Genomic DNA, 19,827 nt, shown 5'->3' with positions numbered 1-19,827 from the left:
GGCCGTACCTTTGAGCTGGGGCAGAGGCGAGAGCTCCACCTGGCTGCTCTGACTCCGGAACTGCGAAGATCCCTGCGAGCGCTTCTGCCTCTGAGCCTTGCGCACCGATTTCCGCGTGAAGCCATCCACCTTCTCCGAGGCAGAGATGGCCGCCGACATGGCTGGGCGGTGAAGAGGGGGGCGCCGCTCCCCAGAAGCATATATCAAAGCGGTGGGGGAAGAGGGGCGGGAAAAGGAGCCAAGATCCCCCCCCCAAAACGGAGGGGATCCCGACGGCGAGCGGCCCACTTCCCCCCCCCCCTCCGAGCGGCCCAATCCTGGCCGGGCTCGCTGACGGAGCCTACTTTATCCAAGCGCTGGGAGACTCCTCAGTCCGAGCCGCGGCGTTCCCAAGCTCCTGCCTCGCGCGTAACTTCCTCCCTGCGGAGCCGGCTCCCGAAACTTTCCCTGGCGGAGCCGCGGGGCGGGCACGGCCGCCACACGCTAAACTTTCCGGCGGACGGGACGGGAGCGATCCGCGCGGCTCACGCTCTCCCCGCAGCGAGCGCCACCCGAGCCGCCAGAGATAGCGCGAGAGCTGGGTTCGCCTATGCCCTCCTCGCCTCCGCCGGGCTCGCCTGTGCCAGTGCGCGCGGAGCTCGCTGTCATGGGCCGAGCTCGCCTGAGAGGCACGTTCCCGCCGCCCGGCCCTCAGCCACCGCCGGGAGCCCCCCGCGCCTCCGCTGTCATCGTGCTCCCACGCGGCCCGGTCAGCTCAGACCGCGGTTTCCCGAGTATCTCCGTGTCCCTCCGGGGCCGCGGCAGCCCCGACCCAGTCGCGCCGTGAAGCCCCCAGAGCCGGCGAGCTAGAGCGTCCGCTGAACTTGCCAGAGGTGGGAGGGGAAAGAGGCGGGGCATAGGTTGGCGGGAGGGGGAGTGGTTGGGGTGGCAGTTGCTGCATGCGCGTGAATGATTGACGGGAGAAGAGCAACCAATTAAAAGACCGAGATGGCGGTGGGGGCGCCGAGGCCGCGCGACCTCCGGCCTTAGTGATTGACAACAGGGTTGGCCAACAGAAGGTGGCAATGTGGGCGGCATGTCTTGAGGTGAGCCGGAGCGTGATAGGAAGCGAGGAATGAGGCGGGGTGTGCGGGAGCCAATCGAGAGTGGGGAACTCTTCGAAGGCGAGACTTTGTGTTTATACGGATCGGTCCCTCTTGGCGGGGCGAGTCTGTCAAACTTGTCAGGGAGCCGGAGGAGGCTGCGCTCCTCAGGGAGCGGTGAGGCGTGTCAGCAGCGCCCGGGAGTCAGGCACCTGCCCCGCGCCAGCTGCAGGGATCGTGCCCAGCGTATCCGAGGCCTCAGGTTGGGTCTGCGCCAAGCACCTCTCAGGGCCAGGGGTGTGCTAAGCTCGTCGCTCAGTGCTGAGCGAGGCAGAGCTAATGGCTGCGGTGTGTTGCGAGATTTCTGGCAGTGAAATCGCTGGGATTGAAATAAACACGTCACTTATCATCATCCTAAAAGGAATCCAGGGCCTCCAGCATCAACTGCGGGGGCTGCTCATACATTGAGTGACCATGAAGAGTGTACACGGTTAGTTATGGCAGGAGGGATGGATTGACTTGTGTGTATGTTACTGTTGTCCTCGAGGCTCGACTAGCCCCATATCCGATGTTTTCAGGTGTTTCTCAGTTCTCTCTACTACCAGTAACGGGTCTAGTGGAGCTACTCCTGTAGCTCACTATTCTTGTACTGTACTTTTTTTTTTATCCCTGCATACTGACTGTGCCTTTCGTTGATGACTGCAGTGACTTAGGCAGTGTGAGTTATTAGTTTGTATTACAGTAGTCCTTAGGGACCCTAACTGAGATGGAGCCCCATGATGTTAGTTGCTGTACACACATGCTTGACACTGCAAAGTGCTCAGCAGTACTTTAGTCTGAGTCCAGCAAAGCACATGCTTAACTTTAAGGACATGAATAGTCTGCTGGTGTCAGTGGAGCTACTGACATGCTTGAATGCTTTGCTGGGCCAAAGTGCTCAGCATCTTGCAGGCTTGAGCCCACATGTAGTAAGAGACAGTGCCTGGCCTGAAGAGCTTACAGTCTATAGATAAGACAGACAAAGGGTGGGAGAAAGGAAGCATTATTCTCCCTTTACAGGTTGTTAGCCAAAAGGGCTCGTTTCCCCCTGGAGCTTACCTAATTACACCAAGGAGGCACGGAAGACCAGGAAGACGAGTACCATTAGCTTTATTGATCGATCAGCTGAGCGGGTGTTCTCGTCCCGGCTAGTGCCCGAGAGAGACACACCTTTCATGGCCAAGCGGCCTACCTTTATAGCCGGTAACAAACAACTTAGCCTACGTTTGTCTATGTCATTTGGTTGACCTATAGACCCTGTACATGTATCTATTAGGGGATAATTGGATATGCAGGATACATATATCATTTTGTGGGGGCTACAAGATACATCTGTTGAGGATACATTTGTCATTCTGAAGGGGACACAAGATACATCCATTGACCCTTTGTACTAGATACTTTGGATGCATATATGTGAACGCAGCTGCATACACTTGGGGAGCCAACATATACTTGGGGAGCCAAACAAAACTGATAAGCGAAATAGCTGACTTAGGTAGATACACGGCCTTCAGTCTAATGAGTTCTGTAAGCTTTCCAACACAGTTTGGACAAGCATAACATAACTTTGGTTTACTCAGGCCTAATACGGAAAGGCTTCATTAGCACTATGATTTTCCAACAACTCCCCCCTTTGAGAATACTCACCAAACCTTTTGGCTGAGTTTTCTCACACTTTGAGGCCAAAAAGCAATGAAGCTCTGCAGAAATATTTACAACTGCTCTTTTAAGCTTAGTCACCCCCAACCCAGGAATGAATGCATGGACAAAAGAGTGGAACCTTGTTCATTTAACAATGAAGGGATCGGGGCACTGACTATAACTCAGGTAGGTATACCCAGTGGTTTAATTTCCCAGATGTCTCGGTGAATAATTTAATCCCATATGCATCCTCCCCATGGACCCGGCAGGATTCGGTATGTGGGAGCCACACCCACCCTAACCAGTCCAAATGCTTGGAAGGAGCACTGTAGATGTACACACTTCCACCCAGAAATTGTCCAAGTATGTCTTCATGACCACAGATCAGATGGTACTCCTGATATGTCTGTAAGGGCAGTGGGTCAAGTCTGGTGCTCAAGATCACTTCAAATGGCCATCAGCTGGTCATCGAGGAAATCCTGAAATTTTAAACATACTAGATCCCACTGCAATGCCTTCCCAGCCTCAGTGATATTCAATACCATCTCTGTCAGTAACTTCTGGGTTATAGAACTAAGGGTGGAAATGACATGTAACTCACCAACTCCAGCCTGTACTTAAGATAGCTGAGCTTCATAAATAAGGCTAATGGCCTTTTCTAGTTGGTCCAATTTTTTATCATATTCTCAGCTTTGAAAAATATTTCAAATAACTGCTACACTATTGGCCCCAGCCCACAAGGATCAGGTCCATTCCCCCTTTTTCCAGAGGAAATAACCCAGGCTCTTTGTTGTGCTAATCTAATGGCAGCCCCTTGTGAGCAATCTGGGTATGTAAAAGTGATCTGAAAACTGGATAAAGGCAATGTCATTTAAAATCCAATTAGGGAGGGCAATACATACTAAAGGATTTATCCAAAACACAGGGCGCAGCCTGTAGAATAAACCCCAAAATTCAATTAATACCACATTTCCAAACAGGGGTCCCACAAGTTTGTTCCTGCCATTGTATAATTCTTTGATTCTTTACCAGGGTCAGTTCTCAATGTCCTTTTTAGTCAGGAATTCCTGGACTTTGGCAATGTCAGTGGAGTGAGTGTTTCTTCTAGAAAAGTTCAAAGGCACAGTTGGTCTGTCAGTGGACAAGGGAGAGGTTAGCTAGCACGTCACCTTGTCCTTTTTCCCTGCTGTCCAGAAGCACAGTTGAACTAGAAGAAAGAATAGGCTAATCATCAGTAGGAAAATTCTTCTGAGGTGGAGGGGTCTTTTTGCAGTGAGAATCCTGGGTCCAGGCAATCAGTCTTTGGCACTTCACAGCGGTGTTGGTAATCAGCAGGACTCAATAAGGGCCTTTCCAGCATGGAGCCAAAGCAGTCTTTCGTTGGTGGACCTGTACATTGATCCGGTCTCCAGGTTCCATGGAGTGGCAGGGCTGCTAGGGTCTTCGGTAGTGCGTCTTTACCTGTGTAAAAAGGAAACCTAACACATTGCATTAGTGTCTTTGCAGATTTTACAGCTGGTTGGGCATATTCAAGCCCCCCTTTTCCGGTTGTTAGCCAAGTGTCCTTGAACGAAGTCAGTGGTTTTTTGTTTTTTTTTTTTTTTTGGACTGAGCTTGCTAATTAAAGTTTTTCTCAGTTAACTCGTTCTTTTTCCTTTTCCCCTTTTTGGCTTCTTTTTTTTTTTTTTAACCTACAAAGGAAACTTTTACTTTTTGTTAACAATGAACACATACACATTGTTGTTATACAGTACATTAGTCTTATTATTTAATGTATGCCACATATACCCTTCTACTAAAATAACCTTATTACAGAGCTTTGGAACAACAAGCCAGGACAAGCACACCCACTTTGATGAGTTTATTTAATACAACCTCTAGTTCAATAGCTTCCCACCATCCCCAGCCCTCTGGCTAGAAGTTTGAGGTAGCCAGAAGGATGCCATGCACAATATGGGGAGTGGGTTAACTTTTCATGTCCTCGCTTCCAAAGACTGTTAGTATGCAAATTTTAACAACAATTTTCAATTAAAAGATTTGGCCAATGTAGTTTCTTTCTCTTACTTAAGAAAATATATTAGACTTTAATAGATCACATTTTTCTGATGTATCCAAACACTTTGTATTTTAAGTTGAACAAAACAAATATCTGCATTTCAATTCAAGGCTTCTGCTTTATTTCAAACCAGACCATCCCATGAAAATATTAATCACAACAATTTGGCCACAAGACAAACACCACAAGACAGAACATAGAACACAAAACTTAATTTTTACTCTGCCAGTAAATCACGATACGTTGAATGCTGTTCAGCTGGCATTAGTTTTCTTTGATTATCTGAAAGACCAAAACAGAGGTCTACCCCTTCTGGGCAGTCAATTATTGCTTAAAATATACAAATACCCTTGTTGATTTCAGGCAAAACAAGGGAATTACCCCATATTGTCTTATATGTGTTTCATAGACAGCCCAGATTTCAGTGGCCTCTACCTTATCAGTTAGATAATTTGCATTAATACAGATGCTTTCTGGTTTGCTTTTTACTTTTAACTCCTGCTTTTAAACACTGAAAGAAAACATCACCACTTATAGTGCCTTAGAGCCTAATAAATTTTCATTTACATGCACTGTATACATTCTTTAGCTAATTCAACAAAATTGTTCATAGCCAAATGATTGCAATCTAATAATTTAATTTCTTTGCCTGAATTTATTTACAAACATTTAAAAAAAACACCAAGAACTTTTCTCTTGAGCATTTTTACAAAGTTCAACTACTATTCCCTCCAGCATCTACAGAGTTAACTCTTCACTCTCCTTCAAATCACTTGCTCTTTCCTTATATCACTTGCTTTGTCTTTCAACAGCCACTTACCAATTCAAATCGCCATTCCAAATATCCTCCTGAGTATTTGAAATCCCCATGCTTATACTCACTTACTTCTTCCTTCCACGAGACCCTCAAAAGTTTCCAACCTGTTCTCCAAGCTCTCTGTCTGTTGCCTGCCCGCCTGGGCCCGATCCTTTTTTTTTTTTTTTTTTTGCTGAACCGTTTCTTTCATGGGCTTCTGCCCCCACCTTTCTGGTCTTTTCCCTAAAACATTTTATTCACAAGACTACCCGAGTCCTCCCGTGTGAGGCTCGCCACCTGGGCAAAACGCATGGCCCACTGGCGTTTAACTATTTAATTGCCTCTTGTAGCAAACACACTGCTGTTACGGCGTATGCTGAGCACAAATGGTTAAATTTTAACAAGTCCCTGAAGGACTGGTACTTGCTTAGCCAGGGCTTCCTTTTCTCCAACTACTCTATTGCCCAGTCCTGCTACGACTGGGGGTAGATCCTTTCACCTGCCACCCTTCCTGGTCAACCAGGGTGGAGAGAGGAATGCTAAACCCTTCTCCAGTTCTCAGACTTACTGCAGCTGAGAATGGGCACACCTTTAATTATGCAATCCTCAACATATAACACCAACAATACCAAACAGAACAAACATAAAATAACAAGGGTAAAACAAATAGATGGTGTAAATTCTGCAGGGCTCCCCCATTCTCTATTGCTCACCAAACTGTGACAAATTTCTGTTACCAATTTTATCCCTCATGTCAGGTGATCAGACTGACACTGCAGGACGTTGCAGGAGGATAGAGAAAATACACCATATAACCAAATTTTAAAGCTTCATTAAAATGATAAAACAACAATGGAGAGTGTTGGGAACGCTTCCACATCACTCATAAAAAAAATATGAATGCCCCATACTTACACATATCCAGACTGGCCACGTCTGTATATAACATTCAGAAAAGGGGAATAGGTGGACGGGAGATTATCCTGTATACAGCTTGTTCAGAATTTCCAACATGCTTCCACTCTTGGGAGGGCTGTTCTTTTACACCCTGGAATCTCCTGCGGTGTCTCTTTCAGAGATTCCAGTCCAGGTCAGCTACCTGTGGCTTCTCCAGTGTCACCAAGCCACACCAGCACCAGCATCCGTCACAAAGTCAGACTGTTGGATCTCACTGAACAGTTAAGCTTTGCAAATGTAATCTTAGTTCTGTAACTTGTATACTGCCTTTGGTTTGCCTGTCTCTATTTTTCCACAGCCAGCTGGGGCTGAAAGCAGTTTTGTTTTTTTTGTTTTTTGTACTTAACATAGTCTGTACTGATTCTTGACCTTGAGCATAAAACAACTTTCTCTTTTTATCTCTGGGCGAAGCTGAGTTTTAAATTAACCCGTTTCTAGACAAATTGCTCACACTGTGTCAGAGGCTTTTCTTTGGTGATTAAAAGCTCCTCTGAGATATATGATCTTATCTAGATTAAAGGTACCTTTTAATGGGCATTGTTTAGATGGATCTTCACGCGTATAAAGATTCCAATTCTCTAAATACCTGCAGGTTTTAGAACCATAATGTACGTACATATAATATGCTGGGGTACCCTTAGGGGGTGAGGTGGAATGTTTAGATTGTCCCTTACCCATTTTCTACTCACACACACAGAGAGGGTGCCCTGTCCGCGCTAGCAACTCATAAACTAAGGATCTCTCCCTACAGGGCACTCACACAGGAGAGACTAACGAGGATGACCACGACTCTTCTACATCTCCCTTCAGCAAAGAGCGTCGGCTAGTCTCTAGGAGAGGGCGTCGGCTTGCTCTGATTGCGTCCAGTGAGATGATCAGACTGTCAGTAGCCCACACGGAAAAGAAGGGGGGGGGGAGAGAAGATGGGTTCACACGCTCCTAGACCCGGTTACAGTTTTGGCTTCCAGCATACCAATAGAACAAGAAACAAAAGTACCCCTACCAAAAAGAAAAGCCAGCCCTGGGGCTGCTCTAAGTCCCAGTAATTGTTCAGCACGGCCCACGGACTCGTGGAGTTAATGGAATTATTCATTAGCCGTGGCTGTACCTAGGTATCTTAACCAAAAACCTGTTAGGGGCCCAAGGTCCAACCCGCACTTCGGGGGTGTTAATCCTCAAAACCCAGGAGGTAACACACTTACCACGCCCGGAGTGGCCACGTCTGGCAGGTGGACTCCCCTCTTCTGGTACTGTCTTGCCTCCGTGTCGTTTGGAGTTCTCTATAGAGGGGGCGTAGCCGTCCCGGCCGATTGCGGCGACCCGGAGCTCGAGCAAACCAATAGCTCAAGGTGGCCACTCTCCTGAGCCGTCCTCGGCCGCCGGTCAGCGCCCCCAACAGGGAGAGAAGTCCCGGCGTGGAGTCGCCATTTGTTAGCCAAAAGGGCTCGTTTCCCCCTGGAGCTTACCTAATTACACCAAGGAGGCACGGAAGACCAGGAAGACGAGTACCATTAGCTTTATTGATCGATCAGCTGAGCGGGTGTTCTCGTCCCGGCTAGTGCCCGAGAGAGACACACCTTTCATGGCCAAGCGGCCTACCTTTATAGCCGGTAACAAACAACTTAGCCTACGTTTGTCTACGTCATTTGGTTGACCTATAGACCCTGTACATGTATCTATTAGGGGATAATTGGATATGCAGGATACATATATCATTTTGTGGGGGCTACAAGATACATCTGTTGAGGATACATTTGTCATTCTGAAGGGGACACAAGATACATCCGTTGACCCTTTGTACTAGATACTTTGGATGCATACATGTGAACGCAGCTGCATACACTTGGGGAGCCAACATATACTTGGGGAGCCAAACAAAACTGATAAGCGAAATAGCTGACTTAGGTAGATACATGGCCTTCAGTCTAATGAGTTCTGTAAGCTTTCCAACACAGTTTGGACAAGCATAACGTAACTTTGGTTTACTCAGGCCTAATACGGAAAGGCTTCATTAGCACTATGATTTTCCAACAAGGTGGAGAACTGAGGATAAGAGATTAAGTGACTTGCCCAATGTCACACTGGAAGTCAATGACAAGCTAGAAACTGAATCCCTGTCATGTCTTAAACACAAAATCTACACTCCTCAAAAAGTAGAAAGCCTGTGTAATTCACTTTCTGGGAGTTGAACTTGGGCTTTCTAGGTGAAAAATAGCAATCCTAACTGCTAGACTACATGGAAAGTGAGTTTGTGTACAGTAATGTGTACACCCACATTAAAATTTGATTCCACTCCTCCCCATACACACATTGCCCCACTTTTGAGACATAAACGTTTGAATGTCTTAGTTCATGGTCATGTAAATACAGATGATGGACTGGCTATATATGCATATGTTTTTCTTATTTTTACAGTTTTGGCTCTGATTCAGCAAAGAACTTAAGCATCTGCTTAACTTTAAGCATGTGCTGAAGTGCCAGTGATTTCAATGGGACTTACATACTTAATGTGTGATGTGTTTAAGTGCTTTGCTGAGTTTAATTGTTTTCATACATACAGGATCCATAACAGCAAAAAAGTAAATAAGGAAGTGTTATTTACTCCTTCTCATAACTCAAGAACTAGGGGGGTCACCAAATGAAATTAATAGGCATCAGGTTTAAAACAAACAAAAGGAAGTATTTTTTTACACAGTGCACAGTCAGTCTGTGGAGCTCTTTGCCAGAGGATGTTGTGAAGGCCAAGGCTATAACAGCGTTCAAAAAAAGAACCAGATAAATTCATGAAGGATAGGTCCATCAATGGCTATTAGCTAGGATGGGCAGGGATGGTGTCCCTAGCCTCTGTTTTCCAGAAGCTGGGAATGGGCAAGAGGGGATGGATCACTTGATGATTACCTGTTCTGTTCATTTACTCTGGGGCATATGGCATTGGCTGCTGTCAGAACAGGATACTGGGTTAGATGGACCTTTGGTCTGACCCAGTATGGTCACTCTTATGTTCTTATCAAAAAGCTTACCAATTGGAATTCTGTCTGCCTCTCAGCAGGTTCCTGACATGAGTTAATGCTTGTTAGAAATAAGTTTTGATCAGAAAACTTAGTGATTGTGGCAGCAGATATAAAGCAAAAAATGGCCAAGACAAATAAAATAGATATATAGGCCATAACAAAGAGAAACAAACTAGAAGAATGGATATGCTTAGTAAATCCCATGGTGGGATGCCAGAAGTCCAGTATACACAGGTTTCAAACACTTTCATAATGTAGATCATGTCTTAATATAGAATTTTTTTGTGGACCACCTCCTATTCCATAGTCTGCTCAAGGATATTTTTGAAACTTTCCTGCAGAATCATAAAAACAAGAAGCAGTATTGCCAGTCCCCAGCGTTAAAAAATCATGAGTCCGGGCCAAAAAAATCATGACATTTTAAAAAATAAGTTTGGATTCCTTTGATTTGTCCTCTAGTTTCTGAGCCTTTAGCGTGCACTTGCTTCATGTTTTCAAGTTTTCCTCCACAATGAGCTAGAAACTTTTTTTTTTTTTTAAAGACAGTTGAGATTCTCAACAATATGAGTCAAGAAGCTGGGTCCTAAACTCATAATATTGTGACACTCAGGATAAAATCATGAGAGTTGGCAACTCTTAACAATAGCAATCAAAGTTCTGAGGGATGTCTTTTTGCCTGTTTGGTAAGGCTAGGCCAAGTGGATAGAACACTGGACTGAGATTCATGAGACCTGGATTCTGTTTGTGGCTTGGCCCTAGGCCTACTGCGTGATTTTGGGCAAGTCACTTCACTCTCTGTTACTCAGTTTCCCCATCTGTAAAATAGGGATTATGATACTGACCTCTTTTGTAAAGTGCTTTGAGATCAATGGATGAAAAGCAATTATTAAGAGGCAGGGGATATTAATTACAATCAATCTGTTTGGTTTCTCCTTCATACCATCCATAACACATTCTTTGCAGCAAGTAAAGTAAACATTATTATTGAAGTTACGGGAGAATGTACATTCATGTTAGGGCTGTTCTACACAAGGAAATACGCCTGTATAAGTATAGCAGTATAATTATGCTGGTATAGTAACCCAGGGGCCTGGTCTACACTGGAGGTGTGGGGAGCGTCGATGTAAGATACGCACCTTCAGCCACGAGAATAGCATAGCTGAAATCGACGTATCTTATTTTGACTTACCTCCCGTCCTCACGGGTGGGATCAACAGCTGCTGCTCTCCCGTCGACGCTGCTTTCGCCTCTTGACCTGGTGGAGTTCTGGAGTCGATGGGAGTGCGTTCAGGGATTGATTTATCGCATCTAGACGAGCTGCGATAAATCGATCCCCGATAGATCGATCGCTACCCACCGATCCGGCGGGTAGTGTGGACATACTCTGGTAAATTTCCCTGTGTAGAGGAGGTCTTAGTCATGTTGGTAAAAGTAGCAGTGCTTGTTTTGGCCACACTGAAATGTAACAGCAAAGACTGCCTCCCATATGGCACTTAATCTGCAGAAGAACCCCAGCATTTCTATCTTGCTGTATGGGGATGGAGCACCTAAAGTGACACGATCCACCCTCTTTCCAACAGACCTGACACCCCAATCGCTAAGCACAGAGCATTCTGCAAGCTCTCTTAATCCTTCCCAGTGAACACATGAGCCACAGTTTGTGTTTCAGTCTGTAAATTGTTTTTTTGTTTTGTTTTGCGGGCTTTACTGAACACAATTCATGTGACTTTGCTATTTATGGAGGAGTAAATATTGCCCGGGGTCTGTTTAAAAAGGCCAATGACCTGGATTTTTTTCCATTTGAATTATCTCCACAAGTCAGACATATTTAACCACTGTTTTTTTTCCCTTGTTGCTGCAGACTGCAGTCATTTTTAACATCTTGGAACAATATGAACTAAAAAAATCAACATCCAAGGGGAAAAAAAGCCTCATTGTAAATGGCTAATTAGATAGTGTGCTACCCTTTCAATTCTAGACGCAATTAAATCTAATCCTGAATCACCAATGAACGTATCTATGTAGTATGAATTTTACCTCTAAATATAACCCACTCACAGTTTTCACAATGTCCCTGTAATTTAGGTTCATAATTCTGGTTTTGTTATTTATTATTTATTATTATTTTTACAAATGCTAATATTTATAGAAACGTTTTAATGAATTAAAAAGTAATTACATTTAAACAGATGCTTCGAGGGGACAGAGACTTAAACATTCTCCTTGCTCTGCTTGCAGTCTGAACAACAGTATTGCGTTAATGCATAAGAACTTGAGCGTGAAACTGCCTAGAAAATATACCAGTCTAGTTTCACTGTCCAGAATGAGTGATGTGAAAGTAAATAGGGAGCAAAAGTGGAGGGAATATTTAGCACATCTTTATGTATTCTTAAAAGATGTGCTCATCACATTTGTGGAATAAATAACATTCTTAAAACTATAAAATTAGTTGATCAAACTCAAACTAAATATAATAGATTCAAACCTGAAAGTTATGCTGTAAATATACTCTTCTATCACCACGTCTGCAAAAGACTGAGAGAAGATGATGTTTGTGTCCTGAAGGACAACAGATCTATGCTCTGTCAGACCAACAAGGAAATTAATTCCAGAGTCAAGGGCCATCTTTCACTGAAAACAACATAACCCTAAGTGTTCAAATCTAAAGCCTGTCTATGCACAAGTTATAGTGATAGAGCTTATATGGAGGTAAGTAAACCAGTGTAACCACACCAATTGAAAGATCTCACTGATGCATGTACACTATTTTAAGCTTGGAAGCCTTGTATCCACACGGCACAGCATTGTGTTAAGATTGTGTAAATATCTGTTCATAAATTAAGAGCTGCAGAGTTGGTTGAAACAAAGGGATATATTCTGCTTTTTGCTTGAGTTGGTTAATTTTTTTTTCAAAAATGGAATTTCAGCACAAATCAGAAACAAAAATCTTTGCAACATTTATCCTCCCATTTTCTACAGCAGCTCTGCTTTTGATCTGTAAGCAACTTCTATTGATATCAGTAGCAATATATGGCCCAAAGGTTATAAATATGGCCCAATCTTAGCTTTAAGCATGCATGTAAGTTTTTGCAAAATTGGGGCCTACATTTATATGCTGTAAAGCCTTAAATGTGCAAGCTAATCTGTGTGTGAGACTCCATGCAGGCATAATACTCCACCCATAAGAATCAACTTGAAAGGTTTTAGGGCCGTGGTCCCCAACCTTTTTGTGGCCAGTAGCACATTCATGTTTTCAGAAGAGTGTGGCGGGCGCCAACAATTTTTCAAGGTTTATTTTGTATTTGTACATTAAATATATGAAAAACATCATATTTAATATACATAATATAAGAATCCATAATATAAAAAGGGTAATTTTACATGTAAAAGGTATTAATTGAATTATTCGGCAATTACTCTTTCACCTAACCATGTGAATTTGCTCTTTTTTATCTACCTGTAAGAAAAATTAAGGCATTTTTACAAAATAAATATCAAACAGTTTTCATCTTATTTTTAAAAAGTTAAACATTGTTAAACTGCTGGTCCAAATATATTTGATTTATTATTCTTACTTTAACATAGAATGAAGCCTGCAGCCCTGGAGTTCTCTGTCCCCGGCAGGCACAGGGCCGCAGCGTCTCTCACCTGCTGGGCACTAGGCGGGCGCACATAAATGCCCCGGTGGGCACCATGGCGCCCGCGGGCACTGCGTTGGGGACCACTGTTTTAGGGGATCTGCCTAAAGATCTTAGCGTCAAATGCAGGATCAGAATGTAGGGTACATAAGTAGTCTAGCTTCTATGCCAATATATATCCTCTCTTTGGCATTCAAGTGACAGGATATAATTAAACAAATTAAGAATATACTTTCAATGGATTCTTCATTGTTGCTGTGCTGCTGATAAATCAGAAGAAGATTTTGTTAGAACTGTATAGGACTTATTGTCTAATAATCCATTTTTAGTGGTAGGGGGCTTATCTTTAACCAATGTTTCTTTTTTCTTAATTACTAAATTCACACATTGTATTCATGAGGAACAGACAACACTGACTTGAATTAGACTTAGTGCAGACACTGGAGAATGAGCAAGTTTCGCCCCCGCACAGCTCTGCCACCATTCCTTAGTTCTCCAAGACAAAACCAAAGAACAGTGGCAGAACTATGCCTGGAGAAGCTTTCTTTTCCATTCGTCAGTATCTCCTTAGCGGAAGTAGCCAGTTAGAGTTGTTGGGAGAAATATTCTGCACCACTAATGAAAGTAATGAAATGCATGTTTTTACTGTATCAGACAAAATAAATTTTCCCCATTTTTTCCCCTAAATCAGAGAGATTTGCACATGTTCCTCCTAGTTAGAATTTCTCCATACTTTTCACTCCTTTTGAGGCTTACTAGCTAATCAGTGGGCTGTTCCACACTTATGGTGATAGTTTGCCCAGAGTCAGAATTGTTACTGCAATATCTTCAACTGCCAGCAGCCATCAGTGCCACCTGCAGCCTCCATTAATGTTATTTAAAGAAGTGTTGTTTTATCTCATTTGTGGACTAACATGTTTTTTAATTCTAATTTATATTCCTAATCAAGGGTTTGCATGTTCTCACTGAGAGAATTTTTCAAAATTCAATTAAGTGAAGCCTTCATTGGCATTTAGTTGATCGTAACAGATTGCAATGACCCTATACATACTGCTCCTGTCTCCCTCTTCCTAGTGGAGCTGCCAACTTTCAATAAGAGGCCACAGGGAAAACTTCATGGATTTTTTCTTTCTGTAATATACTTGAGATTTGTTTGAGGGAAAGCAGAAGGGTGCAGCTCACCAGGACTCCTCGGTATGTCCTCCCTTGATTCTTTCTCAAACTTCCTCTGCTGATTAACCAGTTAAAGCACAAATCAGACCTGAAAAGAGTAAAGCAAAAATATTCTCAGCTGTTTGCTTAGGGATATCTTGGCTTCTTCTTCCCGCTATTCTCTGCTCTAAAGGTAGGAGACCTGATTCTCCTCTCATGTTGGTGTAAATCAGAAGTAATTCCACTGAAGTCAAGAGAGTTACATTGGTATAAAATTAATTTAAATGAGAGGAGAATTATGCCACTGAGGACCAACTTCTCTAATGTGAAAGAGGCCACCCTTTATAATAATAAATTAAATATGTACTGAGTACCCCAACCTGCAGTTTCTGAGCTTAAAAACAATTCTCTGTTTAAAAACTGTAATTATTTTTAGTTCTCATGAAAAGTGTTGGCTTGCCAGCCCTGGAGAATATAGTCATCTATTTATCCACAGAACACGTAGGCAACAGTAGTACCATTTTCCACATTGCTGAGTCCTATATGCTTCAATGCTCTTCTGAAAAGATCCATTCTAGAGTGACTTAGTCTCTGTGCCCATTCAATCCGTGGCCTTTCTGCCAGCAGGTTGCCAATTACAGCCAAATGTCCAGTAGGGTTGAAGCAACGAATGTATTTCATGTAGGCCACCAAACATTAATCAGCTGGTAACAACTGTTGTTCACTGCTGACTTGGGTTGGAATTGAACCAGAAATTTAGATATAGCAGGCCTCATAGACCAATACCACTTTCATTAGCTATCAAGTCAGAAGCATGTAAGTGCTTACATTGCCCCCTCATAGTGTCTGATTTTACCAGCATAGCTCAATCTTTGTTCTTTTATTTTAATTTTACTCTGTATGTTGACCTTCATTAGCCTACTATGATTCAGTTGAGTTTTAGGCAGCTCCTCAATTATATGGCATTGTAGATGGGCTGACTCACCCCTGCAGCGCCTCCTGCTGGTGACTCCAGGAATTAGCTCTATTCCAGCACTGGAGCACCCTCTGCAGGCTGGTGATCCGCCTGTCTTCAGGCCCCCCGTGTCCCTCCCTGGACCCAGTGCCCTCTTACATGGGGTGCTGCCCCCTAGCAGTAACCCCTTTCCCTCTGGGTTTCCCCTCCCTAGGCTAAACCAGGTTTACAACTGAGTTTTGTATTCTTTCTAGATAGGGGACTAAAACACTGTTTCTGAACTTGGTTTAAACACTATTTGATCCCATGCCCACAAGCTGGACAAAACTTGTAATATACAAATGAGCTTGAACTGATTTTTAAATGGTTTATATGACATGGTTCCCAGTGGTCCTGGTGTAGTTGTAGCCTTCCTCAAATAAAGTTCTGTTCAGCTGATTAGTAGGATAAAATCGTACAATTCTTAAAATAGTATCATACTAATAGATGATTCAAACTGAAGCTAGTTGCTCATCCTATTGCTATATTTGTCAAATCTTCTTTCAGTCCCAATTTAATGTCTAGTAAATATTTGGGGCCATTTCCTTAGCAGGTTTAAATTTACATAGCTCCACTGACTTACAATGGCTGTGGATCTTCAATATCTCCTTTCATAGTAAGGGCCTCAAAAAAGTTCTTTCCTCTTCCTTCTCAAATCATCTTTATTATAATAAACTTATAGTTTTCATTGACCACTGATCTCTTCTCACTGCTAACAGTCTGTGACTTTTGAAATTGAAGCGCTATTTGCTTAAATTTTGCTGTTGACTCTGTATATCATAAAATGTGGGTATTGTTTTGCTCTAGTATTTTACTGGGCCATATATACTGAATTACTGATTAGCATTTCATATTGTGTAATGTAATAAGAATACTTAGCCTAAGTGTCTGCAAAGGGCTATGTCTACACTAGAAACCTTACAGTGGCACACAACTGTACTGATGCAGCTACGCTGCTGTGAGATGTCTTGTGTAATCACTCTATGCTGACAGGAGAGAGGTCTCCCGTCGACATAATTAAACCACCCCCAACGAGCGGCTGTGCACACTATCACTTATGTCAGCAAAATTTATGCAGCACAGAGTAATGTGTTTTTTCACACCTCTGAGCAACATAAGTTTTGCTGACATAAGTGGTAGTGTAGACATGGCCTAAGTAAGTCTCCCAGCAAGTACGTATTTTTATCTCCATTTTACAGGTGGGGAAACTGAGGAAGAAAGCGATTAAGTGACTTAGCCAAGATTACCCAGAAAATTGTACAGAGCTGAGATTAGAAATCAGGAGTTTATGCGCTGCAGCGCTGAAAAGGAGCAGCGGGGATTCCTGGCTGACCTGGATGCTGTTTGCTGCATCATACATGCTAACCAGCCAGAAACTCTATCTGCACATTAGCCAACAGCTCATGCACTCTTGAGGATGGTATGCTTGGGCTGGTGTGTCACCCTCTTTTTCTCATACTGCACTCTTATGCACTAAAGAGGTTGGCTGCCTTGCTCCTTGTGCTAAGGGGAGGGAAGAACAGAATCTGGCTCTCAATGCAAGCTGAATTCCACATTACTATAATAGGGTCAAGTGACTGGATAATTCTATGAGTTAGGATATACAGTACTTTAATCCATAGGCCTGATTCTCCACTGACGCCTTCTTTGTTTAAGCAGCAAAGAGTCCTGTGGCACCTTATAGACTAACAGACGTATTGGAGCATGAGCTTTTGTGGGTGAATACCCACTTCGTCGAATGCGGGACGTTTAGTCATTTATATCTATGTAAAGTGGGTGCAAAATGCTATCAGGAGAGAATGGTAGAGTTTGAGCCTCAATTTACACAGGTGTAAATGACTACATCAGAAACAAGACAAGACAGAACCAGGCCTCATGCAATCATCTTATTTGCTTTGAGGTCACTGTAGGGCCCAGTATTGAACTAACAACTCAGTTTCTACTCAGGCAAACTGTCAATAAGAAAGCAGTGGGAATTTTGCGTAAGTAAGGACTTCAGGATTGGGCCTGATAGTTTGTGTGAATGCCAGAAATTATTTTAAAATAGTTAGTAGAATATCATCATAAAATAATGTAACATCACAGTGGGTGATCTATTTAAACTGTTGCATATTAAAGCATGTATGCATATTAAAGCATATTAAAGTTCATGACATCACTTTTTTGCAATCTTGCTCTCTGTTGAGATTACTACAAAAGGCTCTACTGCAGATTGGAAGTTAAAGTACAGGAAAAAATAAGTGCCCTCTAATTTCCTCTAGAAGGTAACAATACAGTAGTGATTTTAAAGTAAAAGTATGTGTGTCAATGAGAATCTTTCTGAGGTTGAAGTTAAGGTACATTTGGCTGATTTTGAGGAATTAGTGGGTACTGTGGATGATTGTATCTGAAAATAAAAGGGAGGTGGTGATGAGGAGTATATGATTCCATTTGAGTATTATGATGTTTGTTTGGTAATGTGTACTGAAGCTGTAAAGGAAGTTAATTATGCTAATAACGACTAATCAGAGGATTTCCTTGCCTTTATTTATTGGGTGGATAAAAAAAAGTGCTCTGCAACTGACTTGCAGGAGCTTGGTCAAATCATTTAACCTCTCTCTGCCTCCATTTTCTCCATGGGGATAATAATATGTGCCTAATTTACAAGGGTATTATAAGGCTTACTGTTTGTGAAATAGGTTGTGATCCTCAAATAAAGGTACTTCAATGTATAAAGTGTCATTGTTTGATTGAAATATAGTATAGGGGTCAGGTTTTATATACTGAAAAACCTTGAAAGCTTATAATGTAACTATAATTCATTAAATATGAACATAAGAATGGCCATACTGAGTCATAGAATCATAGGGTTGGAAGGGACCTTAGGAGGTCTAGTCCAACCCCCTACTCAAAGCAGGACCTAATCCTCAACTAAATCATCCCAGCCAGGGCTTTGTCAAGCCTGACCTTAAAAACCTCTAAGGAAGGAGATTCCACTGCCTCCCTAGGTAACCCATTTCAGTGCTTCACCACCCTCCTAGTGAAAACATTTTTCCTAATATCCAATCTAAACCTCCCCCACTGCAACTTGAGACCATTACTTGAGACCAAAGGTCCATCTAGCCCAGTATCCTGTCTTCCAACAGTGGCCTATGCCAGGTGCCCCAGAGGGAATGAACAGAACAGGTAACATCAAGTGATCCATTCCTTGTTGCTCATTCCCAGCTTCCAGCAAACAGAGGCTAGGGAATTGTTTGCCAGAAGCTGGGAATGGGCGACAAATAATGGATCACTTGATTATTACTTGTTTTGTTCAGCCTAAATGAAAACCAAATAATTCTACTTGGAAATTAATCCTACTTCAGATTACTTACACTACCTTAAAGGGACATATTGTGGCTAAGTTGCTGTCATGTCAACCAGGGACAACGGGGATGGGGGGAGCTGCTACTAATTACTGGGGCCCGGCGGTCCAGAAGGGGGCCCTGTGCCAGTATGCCCTTGCTGGGGGGCCCGAACATTTTTTTCATCTGGGCCCGAACCCACTCTCGGCAGCACTGATGTCAACTCTTGTCCGTAGACATGAGAAAAATCTACATAAGAACTGAAAACAATCCACATAGTAAGAAAATGTCATATCTGTATTTATGGAACATTATACAACCCACTGATTGTTCAAATACACAGTTTAATTTATCAGAGCTGATATATTTTTTCCAAATTTGCAAACAAGACTCTTGCTCCTTATAAATTCCTATAATTCTTATGCACTGGGCAAAAGTGTGTTTGATTTGTAATATAAATCTTATTACAAGTAAGTTTATCATTGTAAAAAACTTATCCAGCATCTAACATTGAATTAGGAAAAGAATGTTTTTATGAGCTAGTAGAGCTCTTATTTCTCACAAGCCAAGAGTTGTAAAAATATAATCACAATTCCTTCTGGCTGAGATAAGAACAGTCATTACTAGACAGGGTTTTACTTCACATGCAAGGTAGAGGCACAATGCTGTTTTGAAAATAGGACCAAAGTCAAGGATTTGTGCTTTTAAACATGACCTGCTAGTAATTTTGAATAAATCTAGCTATTTTAGGATGATGTACTGGATACTCCAAATAACCAAGGAATATATGGTTAAATTTTAATCTTTGAGAATTCCAGTACAGTTTTAGCACATGTGCCTAGTGGGAAATTTTACAAGTCTAATTCGTGGTACCACAGCCACCTATCCAAAATTGGAATCAGCTTTTTATTCTTCTAGCTTTAATTAAGTGATATATTCAGTAAACTAGAATTTGATCTCAGATGTTGATCTTTAAAATCTGAGATCTGGAACATTAGGAGATGTTTTATGATAAGCAGTAAGATATTGATGTTAGAACCTAGCCTATTCTTTTTCCCGTAAGATTTTTCTGTGGCCTGTTGGAGATATGGCTTTTGCTCTGTTCTGCTACCACTGCCCTCAAAAGTTAAAAAAA

General features: G+C 42.6%; 1 protein-coding gene and 1 long non-coding RNA gene across 3 annotated transcripts in view; one reads left to right on the top strand and one right to left on the bottom strand.

Moving 5' to 3' along the window:
• PPP2R5A (protein phosphatase 2 regulatory subunit B'alpha) overlaps positions 1–934 on the bottom strand; it is a 96,504-nt gene extending 95,570 nt beyond the window's left edge. Inside the window, exon 1 of one of the 2 annotated variants that reach the window (XM_039529417.1) lies at positions 9–934. In XM_039529417.1, the coding sequence (XP_039385351.1) occupies positions 9–159 (151 nt within the window). In that variant the 5' untranslated portion in view covers positions 160–934. The remainder of the gene's footprint in view (positions 1–8) is intronic. The other variant, XM_039529418.1, reaches the window with a different exon arrangement.
• A 34-nt stretch (positions 935–968) lies between these two features.
• LOC120400626 overlaps positions 969–19,827 on the top strand; it is a 66,407-nt gene continuing 47,548 nt past the window's right edge. Inside the window, exon 1 of the long non-coding RNA XR_005595930.1 lies at positions 969–1,085. This is a non-coding gene — a long non-coding RNA (uncharacterized LOC120400626). The remainder of the gene's footprint in view (positions 1,086–19,827) is intronic.

This window comes from Mauremys reevesii, linkage group 3 (assembly GCF_016161935.1).
Source record: "Mauremys reevesii isolate NIE-2019 linkage group 3, ASM1616193v1, whole genome shotgun sequence".
Classification (NCBI taxonomy): domain Eukaryota; kingdom Metazoa; phylum Chordata; order Testudines; family Geoemydidae; genus Mauremys; species Mauremys reevesii.
The sequence above is the reverse complement of the archived record's forward strand: the minus strand, read 5'-3'. Positions and strand labels throughout refer to the sequence as shown.